This window comes from Falco peregrinus, chromosome 5 (assembly GCF_023634155.1).
Source record: "Falco peregrinus isolate bFalPer1 chromosome 5, bFalPer1.pri, whole genome shotgun sequence".
NCBI classification, from domain to species: domain Eukaryota; kingdom Metazoa; phylum Chordata; class Aves; order Falconiformes; family Falconidae; genus Falco; species Falco peregrinus.
The window spans coordinates 113,646,460-113,669,660 of NC_073725.1; the positions used below are offsets into that span (position 1 = coordinate 113,646,460).

The 23,201-nt window shown below is 37.8% G+C and overlaps 1 protein-coding gene across 2 annotated transcripts in view; it reads right to left on the minus strand.

Moving 5' to 3' along the window:
- IARS1 (isoleucyl-tRNA synthetase 1) overlaps positions 1-23,201 on the minus strand; it is a 112,382-nt gene that overhangs the window by 58,087 nt on the left and 31,094 nt on the right. For both annotated transcript variants that reach the window (XM_055807031.1, XM_005229913.4), the window contains exons 10-14: positions 22,990-23,050; positions 20,918-21,013; positions 15,944-16,066; positions 14,419-14,510; positions 9,361-9,459 (exon numbers count right to left, since the gene is read on the minus strand). In XM_055807031.1, coding sequence (XP_055663006.1) covers positions 9,361-9,459; positions 14,419-14,510; positions 15,944-16,066; positions 20,918-21,013; positions 22,990-23,050 — 471 coding nt within the window. The remainder of the gene's footprint in view (positions 1-9,360; positions 9,460-14,418; positions 14,511-15,943; positions 16,067-20,917; positions 21,014-22,989; positions 23,051-23,201) is intronic.

Consider the following 23,201-nt stretch of genomic DNA (forward strand, 5'->3'; position numbering starts at 1 on the left):
AAACATGCATGAAAAATTAATTTTATCCCCAAAGTGGACATTAACCACAAAAATGTATGTGGCATGATCATTCTCTGTCTCTCTGAGCTATGAAAGCATATAATTTACCTCTTCTGGTAAAACTGTCTGACCCTGCTGCCAGTTTTTAGTGGAACATAAAACACAAACCACTTCATCTACTATGAACCACATTTGCAACAATGACTTATGGCTCTTTAGAGGTACAATCCAGAAATAACACTGACACAGCCATCAAACAGAGCAAAAAGAGCCCGTATGTCAAAAACATTGAGCTCATCACTCAAAGCGGTACTTAAACAACGGGTCCTTACCACCGCAGAGATGCAGCCCACCGGTGCTCCCCACACCCCCGGCGCTCCCCACACCCCCGGCAGCAGATACAGCCTCCACTGGGGAACGAGCTAGAGGCAGCATGTGCAGCAGAAACAGCCTTGCCAGTCACACAGTTCAAGACTGGAGCCAGTGTCTTTTATTTAGTCTCACCAGATTTAGCTACAGATATCTCAGTCTGACACTTCTGACTTACCTACATACCATAAGGAAAAAAAACCAACCAAAAAGTCAGAGGCACCTTCTATTTAAATGTTTCACTGGGCAGGAAAGACAGAACGGAATATTCTCAACAATGACGTTGCTAACACCCGATCATTATGTTACACCAACTCCAGGTTAGTGTTTCTATAGGTCTTTTTCCCATTTCTTTTTAATTCTCTTCTCAGATATTTTCTTGGTGTACTGTTAAATTTTAATAAAGATAACATCCTGATACACATATATGTTACTAATTAAGGAAGCATTTTTTACTCTTCCATTTACACAAAGCAGGGATTTCTTAAATTTGCAGATTGTTTTGTTTTACACAACTAAGGAGTGTGAGAGCAGCCAGAGGAATGCTGCCCTCCAGTGAATTCTGCTCCATTTTCTCCTGTGCAGTCACTGAAGATACTTGGCCTCACCCCGAGACTACACTACACGTTTAATCTATCAGCCCCAGAGTCTTCCTCATAATTCCCAGTTAGCTTTTCCCATCTGTATCCCCAAGTACAATGCAAATAGAATTGTGACTTTGATAAGACTGTGATAAAACCATGAATCACTACCAATACTGGTCCCCAGCTTTCAGGAAATTTGGGGTTTTGTTAAACATCACTTGACTAAATCCAAAAGCTGACAGTCCCCTAAAGTTAATAGCTGCACAATTCACCAGACACTGACCTCTGCATGAAAACTGTCCTCACAGCATGGGTATTTAGAAGCTTGAAAAAGAATTACAAAAAAAAAAAACCCACACACCACCAAAATTCAAAACCGAAAGCAAGGCCACCCACATAAATATTCCTATTTTACAACACAGAGACATCAAAAAAAACCCTTTCCAATATACCAACTTACATGCTTTCCATGTTTGATCAGGTATCTATCATAAACTCCCTTCAGCTTGAAAGCACAATTTGTGTTATGCTGGTGACCGCTGAATTTGCAGTTGGTTATGATGAGCAAGGTGATTAGTGCTACAGCCTGTTTAGAGCAACCCACTGCTAATGGCACCAAACAGATGCAGATCTCCAAAAAGGTCAAGCTCCAGCACCGAACAGTTCCACAAGGTTGCAAATGAAATCGAAGTAGCAATTCCTCTCCCAACGCATCCTGCTGCAGCTCCTAAAACTGTGCTGTTAACAACAGGGGGGGGTATTTCCCAACTGGCCTACAACTTGTGTTGATTTTCACTTTCAAATTTCTCTGCAAAATCACACAGATAGGACTTCATACTTCTTAAATATTTAGCAAGGTTAAGAAGGCTGCTGTCTCAGCAGGTCGTGAAGCTCTTGATTCATGCATGTAGAATAGCGTGGGATACTAGCTGCTTCTACTTTCTTGGCACCCAGGCTAGTGCACTAAAACTGCAGGATGCAGACATTTCAGGAGTTGAAAAGTTCAGGGAACTGAACTTCATATCACAAAGGGATAAATATTGATTTGTCAAATCATAAATTAGGAAGAATTTGACTGAAAGTACATCAGCTTCAACTTGTTTGAATGCTAATTTATATCGTACTCTCCCCATAACAAAACTCTACTGTAACAGGTCAGAGGTGATGAAAATTAGTTATTGCTCCGATTTTGTATGTCCATTTTTGACCATTTGTTCCTATTTTTGAAGCAGATTCGGGGTTTTGCTAAATCCATGCATTACTAAGTCAGCTGCACAGTGAACTCCCACATCCTTTCTTGGTAGCTGCTCATTTTCTTTGTGTCTAAAATAAAAATTCCATTTGACAAGCAAATAAAAAACCCACGAAGAGTAAAAGAAAATCCAGTCCTTTAACATTTATTAGTTTATCACAACACAAACAGTCATCTTTGCTTTCAAAGTCTACGTACTACTGAGCATCCAAGTCACACAAGCAAAGTGGGGATAGATTTGCAAATAGCGAATTAGTGACCATCTTCAATCCCAGAGCATGAATGGGTGCACTAACAGCAAGTTACCATGGCTGCTGATCCAGTGCCTTCTCATCACCAATTAATACCAAAGGAACAGCACCAATTAAAATCAGTATATTTGCTTTCTGACTCTTGTCTCCAGAAAAGAGATGTGCAGGATGTAAAAAAATTACATAATCCAGAAGGAACCTTATTAAAAGGATCAAGACATCTGTTCCTTTTCTGTTCCTTTGAAGCATCTCTCTTGTGCTCATAACACAATTGCAAATACTGAATTTGACTTATTATTCCATTCCAAAGCTCAGATGTGCTCTGCATGACTCTGAGTTGGCTCACCTTGCCCTAGTCGCAGGATACAGGAGCTCTGTCTCCAAGCGGTACTGTCCCTCTTTTCTGTAAACATGAATATCACTGCTGAAACAAACAACTGTCAAACACTGCCACAGCAGAAGCCTCATATGTTTTATCATAAAACTTACCATTAAAAGCTGTTTAAGATGTTACACAAAGATACACTAATCCTTTCTCACTTAATTATTCTTCTCATCAGCTGATTTTATTCGTTACATTCTTTGAAAAAACACAGCAACTTTAAGTACTGGATAATATTTACTTCACAATTACTGACTGAAGAAAGCTCTCAGCTTATGGATTATTTGAAAAACAGTCCCTAAGAATTAAGACTGTAAAGTTGACAAATAAAACGCTACCTTGAAGAGTGTGAATTATGAAATCTTATACCAGATGAGCACATTGCATCCGACATGTTTGGTTCTGAGAAGATGGCCCCAGATCTATCCTTTCATTTGTCAGGCTGGTAAGATTTTAAGCAACACCTGAAATCAGTACTCACTTGTATGACTGAAAAGGAGAAAGTTATTCTTCCAGAAGACAGAGGAGTTGTAACAGCAAAACCCAAGCTAATCAAGCAGTTACTCTGTGTCATTAAACCTAATATGTATGGAATTACTTAAATTCATAGCAAAACAGCTGGGTTTTTTTGGTTTAGGCATAGAGTTCACTTTTTAAACATTAACCAACCCTTAGAAGACAGTCTTAAATTCCATTATGTTAATTTACTCTAATAACAAGCCTCCTTCAACATGCCCTCAAATTGATTTTTAATGGTTTTTAATTCAAGGAGATAAAATAAGCAACTATTCATGCCCTTTTGACACTTTAATTAGTGCCAATCTGTATCATGGACCTAATTACACATTGGGGGAGGCGGGAGGGAAGAAACAGGAAGAGAGAGGAAAGGTCAGTGTTTGCAAAGCACGCAAAATTTCCACTGCAGCAGACTCCTTCTCCTCCTCAATTCACAAAAGCTGATTAGAATGGTGCACAACCACATACCCCACGAGTTCAGGTTGTCTCCACAGTGCAAGAGAATTTTCTGCTTATACGCAGCTTGTATTTGCTAAATGAATAGCACTTTCAATCATTTTGATACAGCAATGTTTTTCTTCACTCCTTTATCCTGGTTCCCATAGCAACAAACACTTCAGCGTGAGACTGCAATGCTGCTGCAGACTGCATCACAACCCTGCCGTCAGCAGTGCACAGCTGCTTGACAAGTCAAGATTAATTGAAGCCATAACCTCCAATTTTGTGATACACATCAAAAAAATCCTGATACATTTTACTTGTATGACCCAGGCATCATGCTAATTGCTATTCAAATTCTTAATCTTATCAACAATAGCAAAAATCCCTGCATCCTGCAGCCAGTGAGAAATGAAACTTTCTTTCTGCATAGTTTCCTTTGGAATATTCTGACGTATTCCGTTACAAAGTACTTCCATACTGCATTACCACTTAGGTTTCATTTCAATGTATATATATAAATATGTTTGCATTCCTATAACCGTGACAGACATTCACCATACTGCACGTGCAGCTAGATTTACCAGCTGCCTGAGAACATGGTACTATAATTCTTAGTGAACTGACATTTGGAGTCTCTAGTAAGCGATTACTTGAACCAAACAACAAGCTTTTTATGGCCATTCACTGGGACAGAAAAGATACCTGCTGTATTCGTGATACAACCAGCAATCTCTGCTCAAGAGGCTTTGAGAAGAAATTGCAAATACAGGACACGGCAGAACTCAAGCCATCAAAATCAACTGGAACAAGCCTCAAAATTCACTTCTAATCCTCAACTATGTCTGATAACAGCCAGTAATCAAATTTTCTGAGTTATGTTGCTCTGAATTAGACAAGCACAAGGCTAACCCTGCAGAAATGTTTTTCACCTCCTACTGTAGGCAATGGCATTACCTTGAATCTTTCCTTGGGAAACGTTGCCATCTAGTGACTACCCACTGCTGTACCCATCACAGGCACTACTAGAGAGAAGACCCAATCCATATTCACGTTTCCCCAGTAAGAAGAGTTACGGTGTCACAGTCATATTAAAAAAAAAAACCACACAAAACAAGCAAACTACTGTTCAGATAACATGCATTTATTAACGTTAGTAAACCAGGGAATACTCTATGAGACATCCTAAAAAAAGAAAAGCAGGAAAGTGAAAGACTCTGTAATTGATTTTCCTCTATTATCCTACAATTCTGGTATATCTTAAAATTCTGTTGCCTGCTACAGACTCTGATTTCTCATCTGCACAAAAACTACAAGTTTAGTAGAACAAACGTTAGCCTTCCATCACAGATGGGCCCTACACTGCATCTCCTGTATACCTACCAGCCTTTGGGTTTATGATACCGGACAGGCATCATTTGTGATCAAATCACACCTCCCAACAGGTGGGAGAGTCTGCTGTTCAGAAAAGGCTGTGGCTGCTCTAAGATCAGAAAGACCAAGATCAAAAGCTTCTCAAAAGATCAATGTGTTTGACACGTATGAAAACACTTGGTCTTAGAGTGCTCATATAAGGAACAACAGGAAATGTGTGCAAAATTCACACTTTGTAAACCCCGAAATTAACTTTTAGCAAAACGGCCTTTGGATGTTCTGTGTGCCATTTTCAATAAGGACATATACATAAAGCTCTTATTATAATGCCTCAATTTTCCAATGCCAAGACGACAAAAGAACAAAAGACTTGGCTTCTTTGAAGCCCCTCGCTGTCTTCTGTCACTGCTTTCCTTCCTTCCACTGAAGCTCGCTCATCCACTATGCTAAGTGCTGTAACATCTTACATAAACAATGTCAGAACTGCACAATAGTCTCTAAACCTAGAAACTTGTCAACAGTTACAGGTAAATCTTTCCAGAGTTACTGAAGTAGAACTGAAAGTGAGGGCAGTTTTTAAAAAATAAAAATAATTTGGAAAAAAAAAAAACAGAAAAAAAAAAAGAGAAAAAAAAAAGAGTTCAAAGCTGGTATTTAAATACATATTACAGCCTACAGAACTTTTTCTAACAGCCTACAAGTATAAAAAAATATTACATACACTGCTAGAAGTGTGAACTACAACAGTTTAGAAACACAAGTATAAACTGCACCAATTTAATCTTTAAAATAACCTATAAATTTGTAATTTATACCAACTTCGAACTCCACGATGACAAGAGTTAGTCCTGTATTATGTAACAGGATCTAAGGTGGCACAGTCCAGCTGTTTGTGGCTATATAGGAAATATTCTTTCAACAAATAATTCTATAAAATGATAGTTACAATTAAGGCTGAAATCCAGACCACTTGCACCAGGGACCCAGGTCTGGTTGCTGCATCTAGATCGCCGTATCAACATAACAGGAATCCCAGGTCTGACAGCCCTGAACTGCACAGCAGCTGAATTTGCCCCTCTCTTTCAAGTACCACAGTAGGAAGTTGTCGGAGTATAAAATATAAGATGAGTTTTTTCTAAGTACATCATATGTATGTTTTTAATAATCTCTTCTGCCAGTTGTGTGATAAAAAGAACATTCAGTAAGGGGTCACGGATTAAAGACTGAAACACAGCCTTTTAAATGCCATTCCAATCCTTTGTCGCATGTTCAGCAACACCGAGCTCAAGTGACTTTCCACTCTGATCGCATTAAGGTTGGGAGAAAGAGGAGGGGTTTTTCGTTTCTGATTTCACAAAAATGCTGGCACATTACTCATGTAATCATTATTGAAAGTCATAGTTAATTCTGAAAAATGAAGATGCAGTTGCTGGCTTTAATAAATTTTTAATAACTATGGCTTTATCAGTAGGCTAATTCATTAAAAAACTAATTAGAAATGCAATCAGGTTGCAAAGTTTGTCCAACTATGTTTAATCTATTTCATCAAAAAGGATATCTATAAAGAGTGCAGCTATTCTTAAGGGACAGTACACCTATCAGTCATTTATAGGAATAAAAAAGCAAAGCAGTCAAACTCATTTTGCAAAGGTTAATGTAGTCTGAAAAGCATTTATCCCCAATTTCCTCATTTTCAGGACATACTGAAGCTCTAGAGAGTCCAAAAATAATTTTTTTAAAAAGCTAGGTATTATTCCTGTGACACTTTCAGAGATCAAGTCTCTTCAAAAGCAAAATAAGTAGGTTTTGGGAAGGATAGAGTTCCCAAAATTTAAATAAATGAATACTGAAGAAAGCTAGCATTCTCAACACCAGCTTACAAAGTTATACCACAAATAAAATTGACATCAGTGGAGAACATAGGAAAAAAAAACCCTTAAAAGTAATGTCTTTCTTTTAAAAGGCTAAATTTTAAAAGCCATTTTGTTATACCTTTATGTAACAAAAGCCTTCAAGTTTTCTAACTAGTTATTATGGAATCATGTACTGGAAGTATGTATTAATATTATTTTATTAAATATTTAGGGATAATACAGCTTTACTTGTAGCTGTATTCCCCCCCCAAAATATTCTCAAAATCTCTAAGACCATACTGTTTTGACAGAAGTCCTGAGGAAACCATTCTTTGATCAATTATGGGAGTTCTGTTGAGACTCAAGAATTGCCTAAAGGACAAACGGTTACTTTAATTCTAAGGATGTTGAAGATTGCCAATCAATACAATCACCTGCTCTTCCCATCCAACCTCTGCAAAGGCAGCTTTCATATTTGGTTCCACTTGTATCCCCTACTCAAGGCTTAGAAAAAGCACCACTTAAAACCCAAATATGTAAACAATTTAAGGTTCAAGCTATTTACTAATCCTTACTAACGTTTCCTGGATGAGGGGAGGTCACTTAGCAGTTTCTTCTTGAAGCTTTGTTTCTGGAAAAGCAAAACCATCTCAACCATACAAACACTTCCTTAACAGGATCACTACATTTTTTGTGTGTTCATGTAAAAACTAAGTATGCAGGTCTACTGTCAGTCATCAAAACAGTAAAAGCATGTTGAGAAAGCTAATTAAAGCTAAGTACAAACACTTTCACCCCCTCTTCAGCTTATTTTTCCCCAAAAGAAGGATCACAGTATGTTCTGTTACAGAAAACAGAAAGCAACACTTACTAATCTATAAAATATTCTTACATATCCAGACTGGGCATGTGCTTATTAGCAAGCCAACGCTGCAGCATTTTCGGACAGTCTGTATCATGGATCACTAACTTTTCCCACATATTTCAATATTTACAGTGCTTGTACCACATAAGCAGTTATGCAAAAGCTGCTCATGGAGAATTTAATTGCTAATTACCGTCCATGAAAAAACGCAACATAAGCTGTAAGCGCTCACTGAAAGTTGAGTCACCTTCTTTAATATCCTCTCAGTTGCTGAGCAGAGAGGCGACCCCAGTTCTCCTACAATCCTCATACAGCGAGACAGAACAAGTGAAACGTCACACAGTACAACTGAACAAGGCTGTAACCTCCACATTTTGCCCACCTGGTCTCAGTTTCCCAGGCACAAACTGTTTATGAGAGGAGGGGAAATAAAAATAAAGGTTATGGAAGTGGATAAGGTAGGGTCCTTTTGTTACTAACACACCACAGACCCATGACTGACCCCCAAAACGGCTACCATCACCAATGGTTCCCTCTTACTCCTAATTTAATGGTATAGTTAAATTATCTAGAACTTGTTTGTTGTTTTCTACATAAATTTTATACAAATATTTTTTACATTCCCTATATACATATAAAGATTTAATTTTTTTGTTTATTTTTTTTATTTAATTTTTTTGATTTAAACCTCTGAAACTGTTTAATTCCAACTAATACACAAGCAAGGGCAGCTGGGTTAGGTGGTTTTGGGGGGGGGGGCGGGTGGAGCGGTTGGCTTCAAATGCACCTATGACAAAGTAACCAACCATATCTGTAATAACCAGATTAAAAAAAAAACCTATCATCTAAAAATTAATTTAATTTGCAACAATATATACCCAGAGTTTAGCTGCCTAAATTCCTCTCTCCAGGGGACCCTTTTGGAAGGCTTAACTGTGCACTTCCATGCTTCTGCAGGTTGATTTTCCTTTGCAGTTTCTCTCATGTTGAACTGCTTAGGGTTGTAAAACATGACCTGAGGATACTTTTAATGATCCTGTAATGCTTTTCACTGCAAATTATTAGTAGGTATTTAACCTTACTTACACCCAAAAATATATTTCTCACTGGATTTTACACAAGCAAAGAATCCCTTTCTCAAGACAAGAAAAGAGCAGTGTGCAAACATGTTCAAGCACCAGGTTTGATAGGCAACAAAGCAGGTTTTATCTATTGATGTCAGGAAGAACTATTCCATTGCTCTACCAGTTTGAGGCACATTTGTGAAACCTGAGATAAAGCAATTTTTAAAACTGGTTACCAGTTCCCTTCCAGCAATATTGGCTCAGAAAACCAGGGTGGAAATACGAAGTTAAGTTAGGACACCAACAGTGAAACAGCTTTGTAGAGTTCCAGCAGGCGCATGCGGCCACACACACCTTCTACACACCCAATTCCAGGCAAAGGAAAAAAAAAAGCATATGCAGGAGACATTACCAGTAGCATTGGGCATTATTCTCCAGTAGCTTCTCCACCATGTGCTCCACTCTTACAAACCAGCTTGGCACAGCTTTGTATATCAATGGGGTATCTGACCTGTAGAGGGAAGGTGATGGGGAAGGGAGCAAAATAAACAAAAGCATCTTCAGTACTGTATAATTTATAAAGCAGTCTTTAAATTCTATTTTTGTACATGACAGTCCCTCTTCCACAGACTGAATTCATTGTTCCTGAAACATTATCACAGTTACAAAGGCTGGGGTTTGGTTGTTTAGTTGTTTTTTTAAACTACACAAACTGCTACACTTACGTGAGCTACTATTTTAAAATCAAATCCTAAAAAAAAAAATTTATAAGCATTCAAATGCAGCAGTTAAAGGAAATTGTATAGCAACAGAAATCATGAGAACATTCAAACAATACCTGAATTTGAAATTTATGTGCCTACATAGTACAGTGATATGAACTTCAGGAACTATTAAAGTGAGTCATATTTAAGTCTTCCACGTGAGCTCATTCTGTATCTTTTTTATGTGTATATCATCCTGAAAACATTACGTTATGGTTTTGCTGTTTGCATTTAAAAGAATAATAATAATCAAAGATGAAGTAGCAGTACCCAGGGTTAACTAGGAGAATGTCCCAATTCCAGGAAGAGAAGGAAAGAAAGAAAGAGATCCAAGCTTATAAAAATAAGTTATAAAGACATCTTAATATGTTCCTTACTTCAATATTCAATGAAACAAAACCTGTATGAGATGGAAGGAGTTTCAGAACTTGGCATTACTTAGAAATGGTAACACTACAGAGCACAGTGTACAGACTGATGAATTCCCTCAAGTGCTTAGTAAAATTAGCATCTCCAAGTATCTGACTGCATTGTGTCTCAACCCGGCCTCTTACTTGTCAGTTCCATAATACAGCTGCTTAAGGTCCTGACAGACTGTTCAAGTAGCATAGATCCTTCTAAAGGATCCAGTGATCAATCAGTGGGTAAAAGTCATTATAGGAGCATTCAGGCATTTCTAATCTTTCACATCCATCCCACTACTCCAAACTGGAAAAGGAGACTGAGCTCTGCGGTTTGGAATCCATGGGTACAGAGAAGCTTCAACAGCACTGGGACAAGAAACTCATTCTCCCTTAGTATCAATTGATCTCACAAAATGTTTGCTAAAAAACTACTTTTGTCTAAGTCATTTTGCCTCAAAACTTGGAAATTCACTTGCTCAGCCATAATTCAAAAGCAAAGACCCTGAGAAACTAGTGCTATCTCCTACATGCAGTTATTACTGTAAGCAACCCATCTGAAAAGCTTAATTCATTTTACTTATACCTATAGCAAGGACTCATTTGAAATGCACAAACTACTGCAGATGATGTAAATTAAAATTGCTACTGTGGAAGTACTTCCTAAACATACACCTGCCTGACCAGCAGAAGAAAAGAAAACCCACAGCAAAGGTTGTTCAAACCTTAAAAACTGCATTCACGTTGCATAAAGCCCAATAATAAAACACACATAACTTCTCTTACTACTGTACTTTGAAAGGTATTTCCTTTTAACAATAACCTAAATGGTTCAACCTTATATTTTAATAGTTAAAGAACCTATAACCTTACAGGAAATGTAAGAAGTCGAAGTAGTAATAATGTAGTAGTGTTCTAGCTATTAAATGCAAACATGCTAAGCTAGGATGTTCTGCTTCTCAAATTTAAGTCCCAACGCCTAGAAAAAGGAACAGTTCAGTTAACTCCTCACACAGCAGCAAGATCACAGTAGAAAAAGCATTCTGCAAGCAACTAAGTACTCTCCAGAAGTATTCTAGTTTCACTGAGCATCTTGCTTCAGATGCACTGAAGAGTGATGCACTGCCATCACATATAAGATCTTGAGTTACTCGAAACAAGAAAAATAAAACATGATAATAACCAGTTTCCCACATAGTCTTAATTCTGGAAAAAGAATGCTGGGACAATAAAGTGGTACCTAACTTCTATCAGGAAGAAGCAGGTGACCGATGGGGCTGACTAAAGACAAGCTTTAGGGCAAAAGCAGCTTCAGACACAAAGGATCTACAAAAAAGGAGACAAGCAGATGAAGGTGTAACCATTCCCCAGACTTTCAACATAACACTGTCTGTAATACTCAAGGACCATTCCAAATCACCCACAGAGCACTGTTCCCACCTACGTGAAGGCAGTACGAAAGGGGAGGTGGCACAATTCCCCTGAACATTTTCTTTCTTCTAGCTGTACTGCCAAGCAGTGCCTCAGCAGGAGACAAGAAAAGAATAACCTGAAAATCTGCCCCATTGGTGACACCTTAAACATTTCTGCCCCTCGTTTCCTCAACCTTCTCACCAGTCACCAGATTCAATTCTTTGCTGTAGAATCAATGAGAAATGCCTATTGCTGGGTCGTGTTTTCTATCAATACAAGGGAAAAATCATCCAGATCCTTAAATCAGAGACTGATGCTTACAAAATTCCTGCCTAAACATTCCTCTCTGCCTCAACTGCACAATGTTTTGTTCCCCTTACAAATACGTCCTTTAGAATTGCATCAGAGGAATCACAGCACCTGAGCAAATGCCTGTTCCTTTGTTGTGCCACAGAATTAGCATTCTCTGAAATACAATCTTTATACTTGAAAAGATAAAGATTGGAAATATCATTCTCTGTGGACACTACACACTCCCAATAACTTTCTCATACCTGTTTTGGACTGCACAGCTGTTTAAAACAAGTTATTGTGATCTTATTCCCATTCCATTTTCTTGTAATTTAGGAAACAAATGATAGATAACTCACTACATGCTACTAAAGACGCTTCTTGACTTGCTTTTACTGGCTTGAAAAAGACAAAGCGTTCTGTCAATGACAGAGCTTCCCGTTCCCAATAGCATGGCATGCAGTAGCCTTGATGGCCATTTCAGCTGGCACCCTACCTACTTTTGCTTTTTCTGTTGTTAAACTGCTACTCAGACTGTACTGACTCTCAAGATCTCACATATACATAAAGCAGTTTTGATCAATGATCTCCACCTTCCTCAATTCCAGTGAAGGGGAATTTTAACAGGAAACTACCTACCATATACTTACCAAGTTGTTACTGTTTTCCTCAGATTTTAAAGTTTAGTTGACAGAAGATTACTATTTATCAAAACAGTAAGAAAGTGTGGAGAAGGACCCTAATTTGATATGTGAAAAGACAGAAAATATCTCAACATCCTGAAGATTCAACAATTGCCTGGTTTCTGGGAAAAGCATGAACAACAGCACATTAAGTAGAAGAGTCTGATTTCAAAGTTTTCTTACATTAATCAAAATAACTTGTAACTGTGTTTGAAGTTAAGAACTACTCTTCTACTTTTAGCATATTCCAATTATGGCTTGATTTGTGATGGCAGTGAAATGAGCTTTCCAAGTGGAATCCATTGTTCCGTTCTTCCCACCAGATAATTTGCTGCTAGGCACTGCTTGCAACTTATCATCAATCAAGAAAAATGTCAACAGCGTGGCAGGATTAAGCATGCTGTACAGAATCAGCATTTCTGCATTAGTGGTTTGTCTCCGAAGGCCACGACTACATCTGAACTGCTACAGAAGAAAAACACAAGCGTCGCTTTGGTTTTGGGCTGCCATTTTTCAAAAACTGCCCCAAATAACGAAGGATATAAAACTTGAAGAGTAATTCTCCTTCTTCCTCCAGGTAACTGTTAGAAACAAACCAATCATGCTATTCAAGAGCAACTAAAGGTTATTCTTGCTATAGATCAAAGACAAACGCACACTGCTAAAACACTTCGCCTAGTAGCATTAAAGCTAGACAGAGAAAAAAGCTTTTATCCCATTTATTTTAGTACAGGTGCTGTATGCATCAGATAAGACTTAAAATGTTCAAGTTATTTCAGATATGAAATTAGATATTTTTAGATGTGTCTTTAATAAAACAGTTTAATACAATATTCCTACTAAAAGATCACTGGTGTCTTTTTTTAAATTTGACAATGTTCAGTAGGTTCCCCCCCCCCCCCAGTTTTGCAATAGCGATTTTATACATTTAAGACCAAAGACGACACTAATAAAAACATGCCTTATTTCTAGGTTGAATTTTCCTAGCCTGTATTTCTCATACCTAAAACTTTGTACGTTAGTTTACTATATTGAAGGCCCACGGAGACTTGCACATGGAGTCTTCCTTCAGCCTCTGCAGAATTCCCAGTCTGACAACGAAGACACATGACAGGCCACTGTACTGAACCACCCGACATTCCACAGCTAATCTTGAATTTCTAGTTGGCAAAGCCAAACACTTCTAAGTAGTTCCCACAGATATTATCAATATGTCAACCGCTATTTCTCATCATAGACATAACTGTTGTTCAGGAATGACAGAGCAGAAAAAAACAGATTAATATATTACACTTACTACCCACTGCAATGGATAAATGCTAATTTTGATTTTAATCGACAATACAGACATTTCCACATTATAAGCAACTGAGCTCTACCAGACTTGGAAGAAGAAATTTTACAAGATTAAAAAGAAGTACCTACAATAACAGCTATAATATAGCCATTTTACCCAAAACATGGAAAGTTTGAACACAAACATTTAAAGATATTCTGTGATACACTTATTTGGATACAAAGGGTACCAAAATACCCTCCCCTACCACTCCGTACTGCGCTGCATAGAAAATAAGCTTTTTTAAGACTACTTACAGCCACCTTCAAAAGGTAGTTATAGCAGTACTACATGCAACACTGAAGAATGAGAAATTCAAACTACAAAAACACACCCATAAAATCATAATAGAAAAAACTTTCAGTACTAGACGAATTCATCAGATTTATGGCAAAGAAATTCAGTTTACTTGATTACTTCACCAAAATTGGAGCCATCCTAATTCAACAATCTTGATTCCTGCTACTTTCAGTCTTGATTAAAAAATTAAGTAGGTCAAAGGAATGGAGAAAATGAGACAAATCTGAAGAACTACTCAGTTAGAGCCCTCAACCTTAAAGCCATATGCACTTCTCTCCTTACCTCCAGCAGAAAGGATAGCTGTGCTTAAAACTACTGCTGTGAACCAGTCTGCCTTTCTCTTTCAGTAATTTAATGATGTTCTTATCTGCATCCTAAAAAGACAGAACAAAATATTTTCCTTGGAATACAAATTTCACTATTTCAGTAAGCTACTACAGGATTTGTCTCCAATACCCAAGTTAAGAAAACCCCTACAAATAATCCAGTATTTACACACACAAATCCAAAAAGCTTCTAAACAATTTATGCATTTACTGCAGAGGCACCTTAAAACACTAAAATTGTAAAGTTATTTGCTCTCCAAATCCTAGTATATAGCATCAGTCCTTTTTTTGCCCTTCACTCTTGTTTCCCCACACACACAACTGTGCACAAAATTCAATTTTTCTGTAGCACATATACAAGCCAGAACACATTATTTAATATCTTAAATCTTTCATTGAGTTTTCTGATTTTGTGGCAGGAAATCACATAGTGCTTCTCACCTAATATTTAGACTTCACTACAACACATTTCTCTAACGTGACTACAGTTAGAGAAGTTGAAGCATCTCTTGTAATACCTTACTAACCAAACAGGACTTACATTCTAGGCTGGAAGTGAAAATTGCATATTAATAAGCAAAGGCATCTTACTGTACAAACAAGTGTAACATCACATTCAAAAGGAAAAAAAATACTAAGATTTATGATAAAACAGTATTAATCAGCTAAGAATTCAGCATCGTAAGAATCTCTTCCAACAGCCTTAAGTTCAGATTCCTATCAGCAAGAAGCTAAAAGTAGCCTCCAGCGTTCTCTTATTTGCTTTAATATATAGCAGGAAGCTATGATAGCTGTTCGAGTTCAAATATAACAAGATTTTTAAGTCTCTCTCAAGTAAATTGTGTTTACAGGAACATGCTTTGCTATCAAACTGAAGCAGCAAGAAACAGCAAACCCAATTTGGTTTCTTAGCGCAGAGAATTGAAGAGTCACTCCTTTCTATGGATTTGTGACTGTAGCAATCTGGAGTTCCTGCGGGTTCCTTTTACATGGATTCTCTTGCATCTACTGGCAAGTAAATTCACACTGCAACACCACACAAGTGGGGAAAATGACTGGATAGTTCTCCTCTAACAAGTCATGTTACACTAACCGGCTGGTGTAATCTTAACAAAAACACCTGTGAATTCAGAAGTCATCCAGAGGTAAGGGAAGCCTCTGCACACTTGCCTAGAGACTGCACGCATAGCATTGCCTCGAGAAACACGGAAAAAGTGAGACACTTTCTGCAGTAGATGCAAACAGGGGATACTCCTCTTTCACTATGAGATACACAGGATTACTTACATTTCAAATTCTCTATTTTTCAGCTACTGTAATAAACAATTGCAACATTGTTGCAAAAATTAAAACACATTTTGGTTTTTCCAGATACCAAAGACACATCAAACACAAAGCCACTTAAGGGAAGAGAACATTTCTACCATGTATAAAATCTATGTTGAATAAAGTAGTAATTTACTTTCTCCAAGACCACTAACCTTCACATACTGTCCAGCAAAGTCAGTCACTTCTGCTGTGAAGCAGCCTGACGCATCAACAGGACAAATGGGCACAGAATCTTTCTGAATGATATTAAAATCCATGCAGACTCTGTAATCATCCTATAAAAGAGACAAGCACCAAGTTATAGAAATACTGAATACTGGATAAAGTATCCAACCCTGGAAGAAGAAAATAAGTATTAAATAGAAAACGTGATGACTGGACAAGAATAGCAAAATAGTTGGCATTCATTAATCCCAAATATGTATAGGAAAACAGGTATTTTACAGGATTGTAGTTATATTCATCAGAGAAATGATGATTTCTTCAGAATATGTGTTTTCTCTCACCTAGTAAAGGGGATATGTCAATGTGCTTCTGTGCACGTACATACAAATACATATATACGCATACATACACGTAGTCAACAGCTTCAGGCTACTACTGCACAGTGAAGGAACCAACTATGTCATGCTCTTGTGCCCATCAGACTTGTGCCTGTCTAGCACACAAGCCTGCATGGCATTTTTCAGAAAGCAGGTTGTTTTAATCAATCTGATTCTGGAACTCCACATAAGAAATCCCATTTTCTGAATGTCTTAATGATCCAAAGTCTTTAAATCTGTATTTCTCAATCTTTGTTGGCCTGTAGGCAATGCTACTGACCAAGAACTACACATGGACAACATCACAGGTTATTTTCCTGGCCAGTCTCCATTTAAATTTTTAATTTCCTGTAGCAGTAAGAAAAATAAAAAAACTACTAAGAAAAAGGTCACTTCAGACCTTCCTGAACATAACTACACAATGATAGTATGTTAAAAAAGATAAAAACAAAATTATTAGGGGAATAGAAAAGTTCAGATTTTAATTTCAAGTCTGAAGTCAAAGGCAGTCTGTATTTTAACCAATTACCATTCCAGATTACCCACTTTCTTGCCCTAAGGCAAGGGAACATTATTGGGGGTGGGAGGGGATGGGAGACGATGGGAGATGGGGACCAGCTGCAGATCAGCACTCTTGGTGCATTCACAAGGTCACTTCATTTTCCTCAAAGCATGAGGAAAACGGCCCCATCTAAGCCTGCATCGAGTCAGGTTCGTTTTTGAGTCAGAGGTTCCTGTACCACTGCTGACAAAGGAGGGGAAAATGCCGACTTCAGGGACAAAAACTTCAGTTGTGTGTGAAACAGATCCTGCGGTGACCCTGCCTGCCGCAACAGGCCACAGTCGAACTTTGACCCCCCTCCACGTTTAGAGCTCCTCTGCATTCTGTAAAATGCAGCTGCTACTTCATAGGAGTTGCACTCTAAAGCCAATTGTCCACCTTGATCAAGGAGACCCCCTGCAGAAGCAAGCATGTAAAATAGGCATTAAATAAGCAAGTGCTCCATAGGTAGCTGAATTCTCCTTTCCTAAATATAATCAGCACAGGCATGCCAACTCTGGAGTGACAAAGCAGCGTCTCCAGATCCTTTCTGTTGTCCTCATCCTATACTTCCAGCCCTACCCATTAGTTCACATAGTCACCAGCTCCCTCAAGCCAGATGTGGCAGGTTTTGCCCGTTGATCCATAGTGCACTTTAGAATAATGAAACCCATTCACAGCAGTAGCTAAGTTGGCTACGTTACGTACCAAGGCATTACATGAAGAAATGAAAAACCACTTCAGCTATAGCTCTCATTTACTCCAGACAACAGTCTCTCTCCACTCTCCAGCAGCTGCGGACAGCCACCACAAACTTCAGTCAATAGATTAACTGAGATAAGCCCATTCTCGGTTGACCTTTCATCAGCTATTATTGCTGAGATACCGCAAGCAGACCGCAGTGTTTAAAATGTAGGCCAGATGACAGAACTAACGTCAACCCTGATTTGGCAGTGAATTGTAAAAGGCTTTGAAGAAGCAGCCAGCAAGAACTACAAAGCTTGGCACGCTCACAACCTAGCTAAAACGTAATAACAAACCTTCCACTTCGCAGGACCTAGGTCAAGAGGTGGTTCAGTTCGATTTGTATCGCTGATGCAGCCAATAACGTATAAAGGGCTTTGCTATTTTGGTTTTCTACAGTTAGTTCCTGTCTTTTGAAGAACTCAAACTTGAATGTGAAATCTTTCCAGGCTGACCTGCCATTTGATTTAATGAAGATTTGCTCCAGTAACCACAACCCAAGAAGATATTCAGGCACATACAGAAATGCACAAACGCTAAGCTCCACTGGAAAGCTAAGACAAATTCCAATTCTTTCCAGGATATAAGTCATAGCATTCACTTTTGTACCTCTGCCACAATTAAGTCTCTCAAGAGATTACAAATAAAAGTTGTAATGCAGAAAACTAATAAAGCAGAAGCTATTAAACAGCTCACTGATGAGAACTCAAAGCTTTTCTATCTCAAATTGGAAAAAAAAAAACCCAACCAAACCCAAAAACAAAACAAAAACACAAAAGTCAAAAGGTTCAACTTAAGCACCTCTTAACAAAAATCCAGCACCTTTTCAGTAAAATGCAAAAGTAAAGTGCAACACTAACAGACTTACGAAATGTCTGTGACAGTCTATGCAGGCAGGCAAAGTATAGAGCTTCTCTGCAAATTAGTATGTCACTAAAGCTTTTTAAATTGACTGTAGATACATCTACGTATGATGAAATGCCCCAGCAGATGACTTTTTAGTGTCATGTTAATCTGGAGGTACTGTGAGTTTATGCAGTTTTTAATACAGGTCTGCCTCGTTCTGTGGGCTTTAGTTTTGATGTCTTTTGAACTGAAATAGAAGAGTGCTCTGATATTGTGGGGCAGCTTGTATTTGGCAAAGGTATCACAGAGGACAGTAAAACCACATATCCTGGAACTAAATCAAGGTCAATTCTTACTTTAAATTCTGTTGGAGAGGGATACATTTCTAAGCTATCAACAATATCAAATATGTATCAGTAAGTAGGATGATAAAAAAAACCTTACTTTCTAACCCTGTTTATCAAAGGGTATTGAGGGGAAGGGATACAGACAAGATACAATGCTTCCTGTGAAGGACTGTGCTCTGTTTCTTCTACTGACTCTTGCCTCCTGCTCCATTTATCCATTTCCTTTCCACCTTCAATACAACAGTAAATGAAGTAGCAGAGACCCAACTAATTAGGAAGACAGTCCTGAGTTATCTCCCTTCTTTCATCTAAGCTTGTCTGAAGGCAAACATCTAATGCCAACACATCTAACACTCAGTGTTCTATACAGAGCCTGCTGTACAATGATGAATTCCTGAACCTAAACCAGAACCCTTTGTGAGACTTTGTAAGCAAAAACTATCAGTGGGCTGTTCAAAACTGAACTACAAGCACGCCAAAAAAAAAAAGGTAACAGCATTAAGTGCGACACATACTATGCAATCTTCTAAAGGCAGCACAGCCAGCTGACACAGGTCTATGCATTATGAAGTCAAGCTCCTCCTTCCCTAATGAGCACAGTTTTGTTTGTGATGTTAGTGTACTTTTTCCTCACAAATATTTTATGCATTTTTTTCTTTGCAATGCATTTAACCAGTACCCTCATGTTCTTAAAAAAACGGGTTTAAAGATAATTGCTGACTTGCCAGGAAAGAGAGAGAGACAAAGGATCCTTTTTGCTCTGTATCTACATAAATGTCTTTGGGCTTATAACAAAATCAAATAAAAAGAGCAAGGATCACCCTTGCTCTAACTGGCCAGCCAGGCTTTCCAACAAACCGTTTCCAACAATTAAACTGTACTGTGCAAACAGACAACAAAACAACGCAGCAGCCAAAGAGGAGCTCTGGAAGAAACTTCCCCATTAGCAGCCTATTCCCTTCCTTTACTCCATTTCCTACAGCAGAAGCTCCTGACTCAAAACCTGACTGCTCTTTCACCTCTCAGTCATGTCCTTGTAAGATGTAACCACAGGGGAGTGTCTGAGGTGCTCACAGATTGACAGGATTTAGACTCCTTGAGACATTACCAGTTACAAGGAATTTCTTTATTAACTAATAACATACAGCCCACTCTAAATTTCTTTATTTGCAGCTGTGTTAAGCTGGGACGTCTTTTCATATCAATGTTCATCTTGACAAGGGAACCACCACCACAACGGATGCACTATTCAGAAAAATACAGGGGAAAAGATAAAAGACAGAAAAGGATGGGATATTTCACATGAATACAAAGAGGCCTATTACTAATGCCAACAGTTTCTGGAAATTATGATAGGGCTTGTGGTCCAGGGATTGCTAATTGCTAGGCACTGGCAGCTCTATTTCAAGTTTTTTGAGGGCATTTTTGGATAATGGCTGAAGACAGGACACTATACAAAAAAAGACAATGAGTCTAAACTAGTGCATTTAATTCATCTGTCTAAAAACTGAAATGATTAAATCCATGAAAAATTATCTCTTTTAACCTTCCGAAGAATAGGCTGAGGGAAAGGACAATAAAGACAGAAGAATGGAGTGCAACAAAATCCTTTCACACCATGGGATAAAGTCACAGTACAGAAGCAGTCAAAGCGTTTTTTTTTTTTTTTTCTCTAAAATCCCAATGAGTAATGAAATTGAAACGTTGAAGAGGGGCAGTGAGCTGAGCAGAACTGCTGTTACAATCCGAAATCTTCATTTAGCAAACCTGATTTTGACTGTCAGTGCAACCGATCATTTCTTCTTGAAGATGTAAACTTAAGACTCTGAGAAGAATTAAGATCAGTAACACTCAGAAGATACAGTGGCAACTTTACTTGACCACAACAATAACCAAATCAAGGGACACCTACAATCTCCACTCTAGCACACAATGGGCACCAGTGAGTGCAGGAACGCATTAGAATACAATGTTACGCTGCTAATTACAAATGTAAGAAAACAAATAGGAAACTAAACAGTCACCTCCACAGACAGTCCCCAGTAGCTGAAAAGCCAAGCAACACGTGTTAGAACAAAATTGTTACAAATTGTAGTTCATACTCACAGCACCAAAATAGGGAGCCTGATGTACAACACCTGTGCCTTCTTCCTCCCTCACGTAACTGTCTACCACCACAGCAAAGGCACCTTTATCTCTGCACTGTAACACAAAAATGCTTTTTCATACATAATATGTATATATATATATATATATAGCAAAACAGAATTCTTAAGAACATGGAAAAGCCACTGGCCACCTGAGTAAAGAACTGCATAAAAAAATGACACATTAAAATGTGACAATCCTAACACTATTTAGTCATTTCCCACAACTAAGATGCCCAGGCTGTATATTTCATTTAAACAGTGTCAAATGTGATTAAATCTAACACATCTCTAGAAATCCTCATAGTTAATTGCTCTTCACCACAGATTTTCATACAGTTCTGTGCTTAACAGACTAAAAATCAATACACTCCTACAAGTGAGGATACAACCACAAAAGCTACAGGGATTCTATATACATAAGCCTCCTTGCATTTTTGTATGTCCACTGTACTTCTAATTTTAAAAGAGTTTGCTTTTGCAGTCATGTATTTCCTTTACTTCCTCCAGAGAATGAGAAGGTGGTATCAAGCAAAAATATGTAACTATAATTAAAAAATACCCAATAATCCTCCACACTGTTTTTATTGGAAAATACAATGCTGTGTCCCTTAAAAATTTTAGTTTCTCTGGCAACCTGCCAAGGAGGTAAAATAATTTTAGCAGCAAAACAATTGCTTTCTTGAGAAGGCAAAACAATGGGAAAAAATACCACTCAGTGAAATTAGCTTTTCACTTCACTTTGGATTTTTGTACCCTTATGCCTATTTCCCATACACTTATTTCCACTCTGCACTTTCCCACAGAGTAGACTGATTCACTTAGAGGACTACAGCTGAGAAGGTACAGAAAAAGTGCGGCAAGAGAAAATCTCTCTAGTAGAATTCTAGTAGGAACCAAAAAAAATTGCCAAGAAAAAAAACCTGACAATTTTCAGTGTGTTCAATATGCAGATAATGAAAAATAATGTGCTATTTTCTATTCCTTAATATAAAAGTAGTAAAAAAAAAATTACTGCAGTCACAGCTGAACCAAATATGGTACAAAGTATTACATTTTGCTTGTTCTAAAGTGGACTCTTTTGAGGTAAGACATCCATTCTGAAGAAGAACAAAAAAAAAAAAACACCACAGTAGACACCCATCTGCTCCTTAAACATATAGCAGGACTCAAATTTATCCATTCCAAACCTCTATACCTGCAGTTCCGTTTTTCAGGTTCAGCTACGTGTTTGACCTTTCTCTAGAGGTCGTGCTTCCTACAGAGGTTTTCTCACCTTTGCTGACTTCAGCACATGCTTCAGAACAGATAGTAGTCACAAATGACCAAATTCCTTCATGAGTTAACAGCTGCTTCTCCAGCAGCACTGTAATCCACTTGAACTCTTTGAAATATATTTAATCAATTTTTATTCAGAATTCTTTAAAAATACATTTAAATACATTATCTTAAAATTATTTAAATATATAATTATATTCTCTACCACTTCTCTTATTGCTACATAGTATGTTATCATCTGTGGTGCTATTAACTACATTAGACTTATGCAGTGCTTAAATGCTACACAGGAAAACATCCATAAAAAAACAGATGTATCAGTAGTAGTTATTTTAGTAAAGCCTTTTAACCCTTAAATGAAAAACACTACATGTCTGTGACTGTTATCCACAAAGCCATTCCCCTGTGAACACAAAATCTGTGGGGTGTAACAGGCAGACAACCGAAGCACACCAGATGAAAAGCTAAGAGAATACTGCCTCTCTATTAACGTGTATCAGAAGTTTCTCTGCAATCTGAAATCAAACTACTAATTATCACTGAATTCATATGCTGCAAGTAAAACAATGGGGAAAAACCAGAAAAAAGTCAACTTTGTTATACAACCTTTTACCAGGATTCTGAAGTACTTTAATACAACGTGGAGTTTGTTTTTAGGACACTAGATTTTTATAATATAAACAAGGAATACCGAGAATGCTTGTTATTTTTTTATGTATACCCTGTATTAAACACCAAACTTGTTTGTCTTACCTGAATAAAATATTCAAAGAGTGGTTTATATTTCTTGCCTTTAAGAGTAATGCCAGGAAACCTGAGAAGAAGGATTTACATGAACACAAATTAACATCTTAAAAATTGCTTAGTCAGCTGGTAGGAATGCTATCTTTCCTTATTTTCTTTTTCCCCATCCCTAACAGAATTTGACTTCATAAAGTGAAGAAAAGTATTTTCTCAACAGTCTG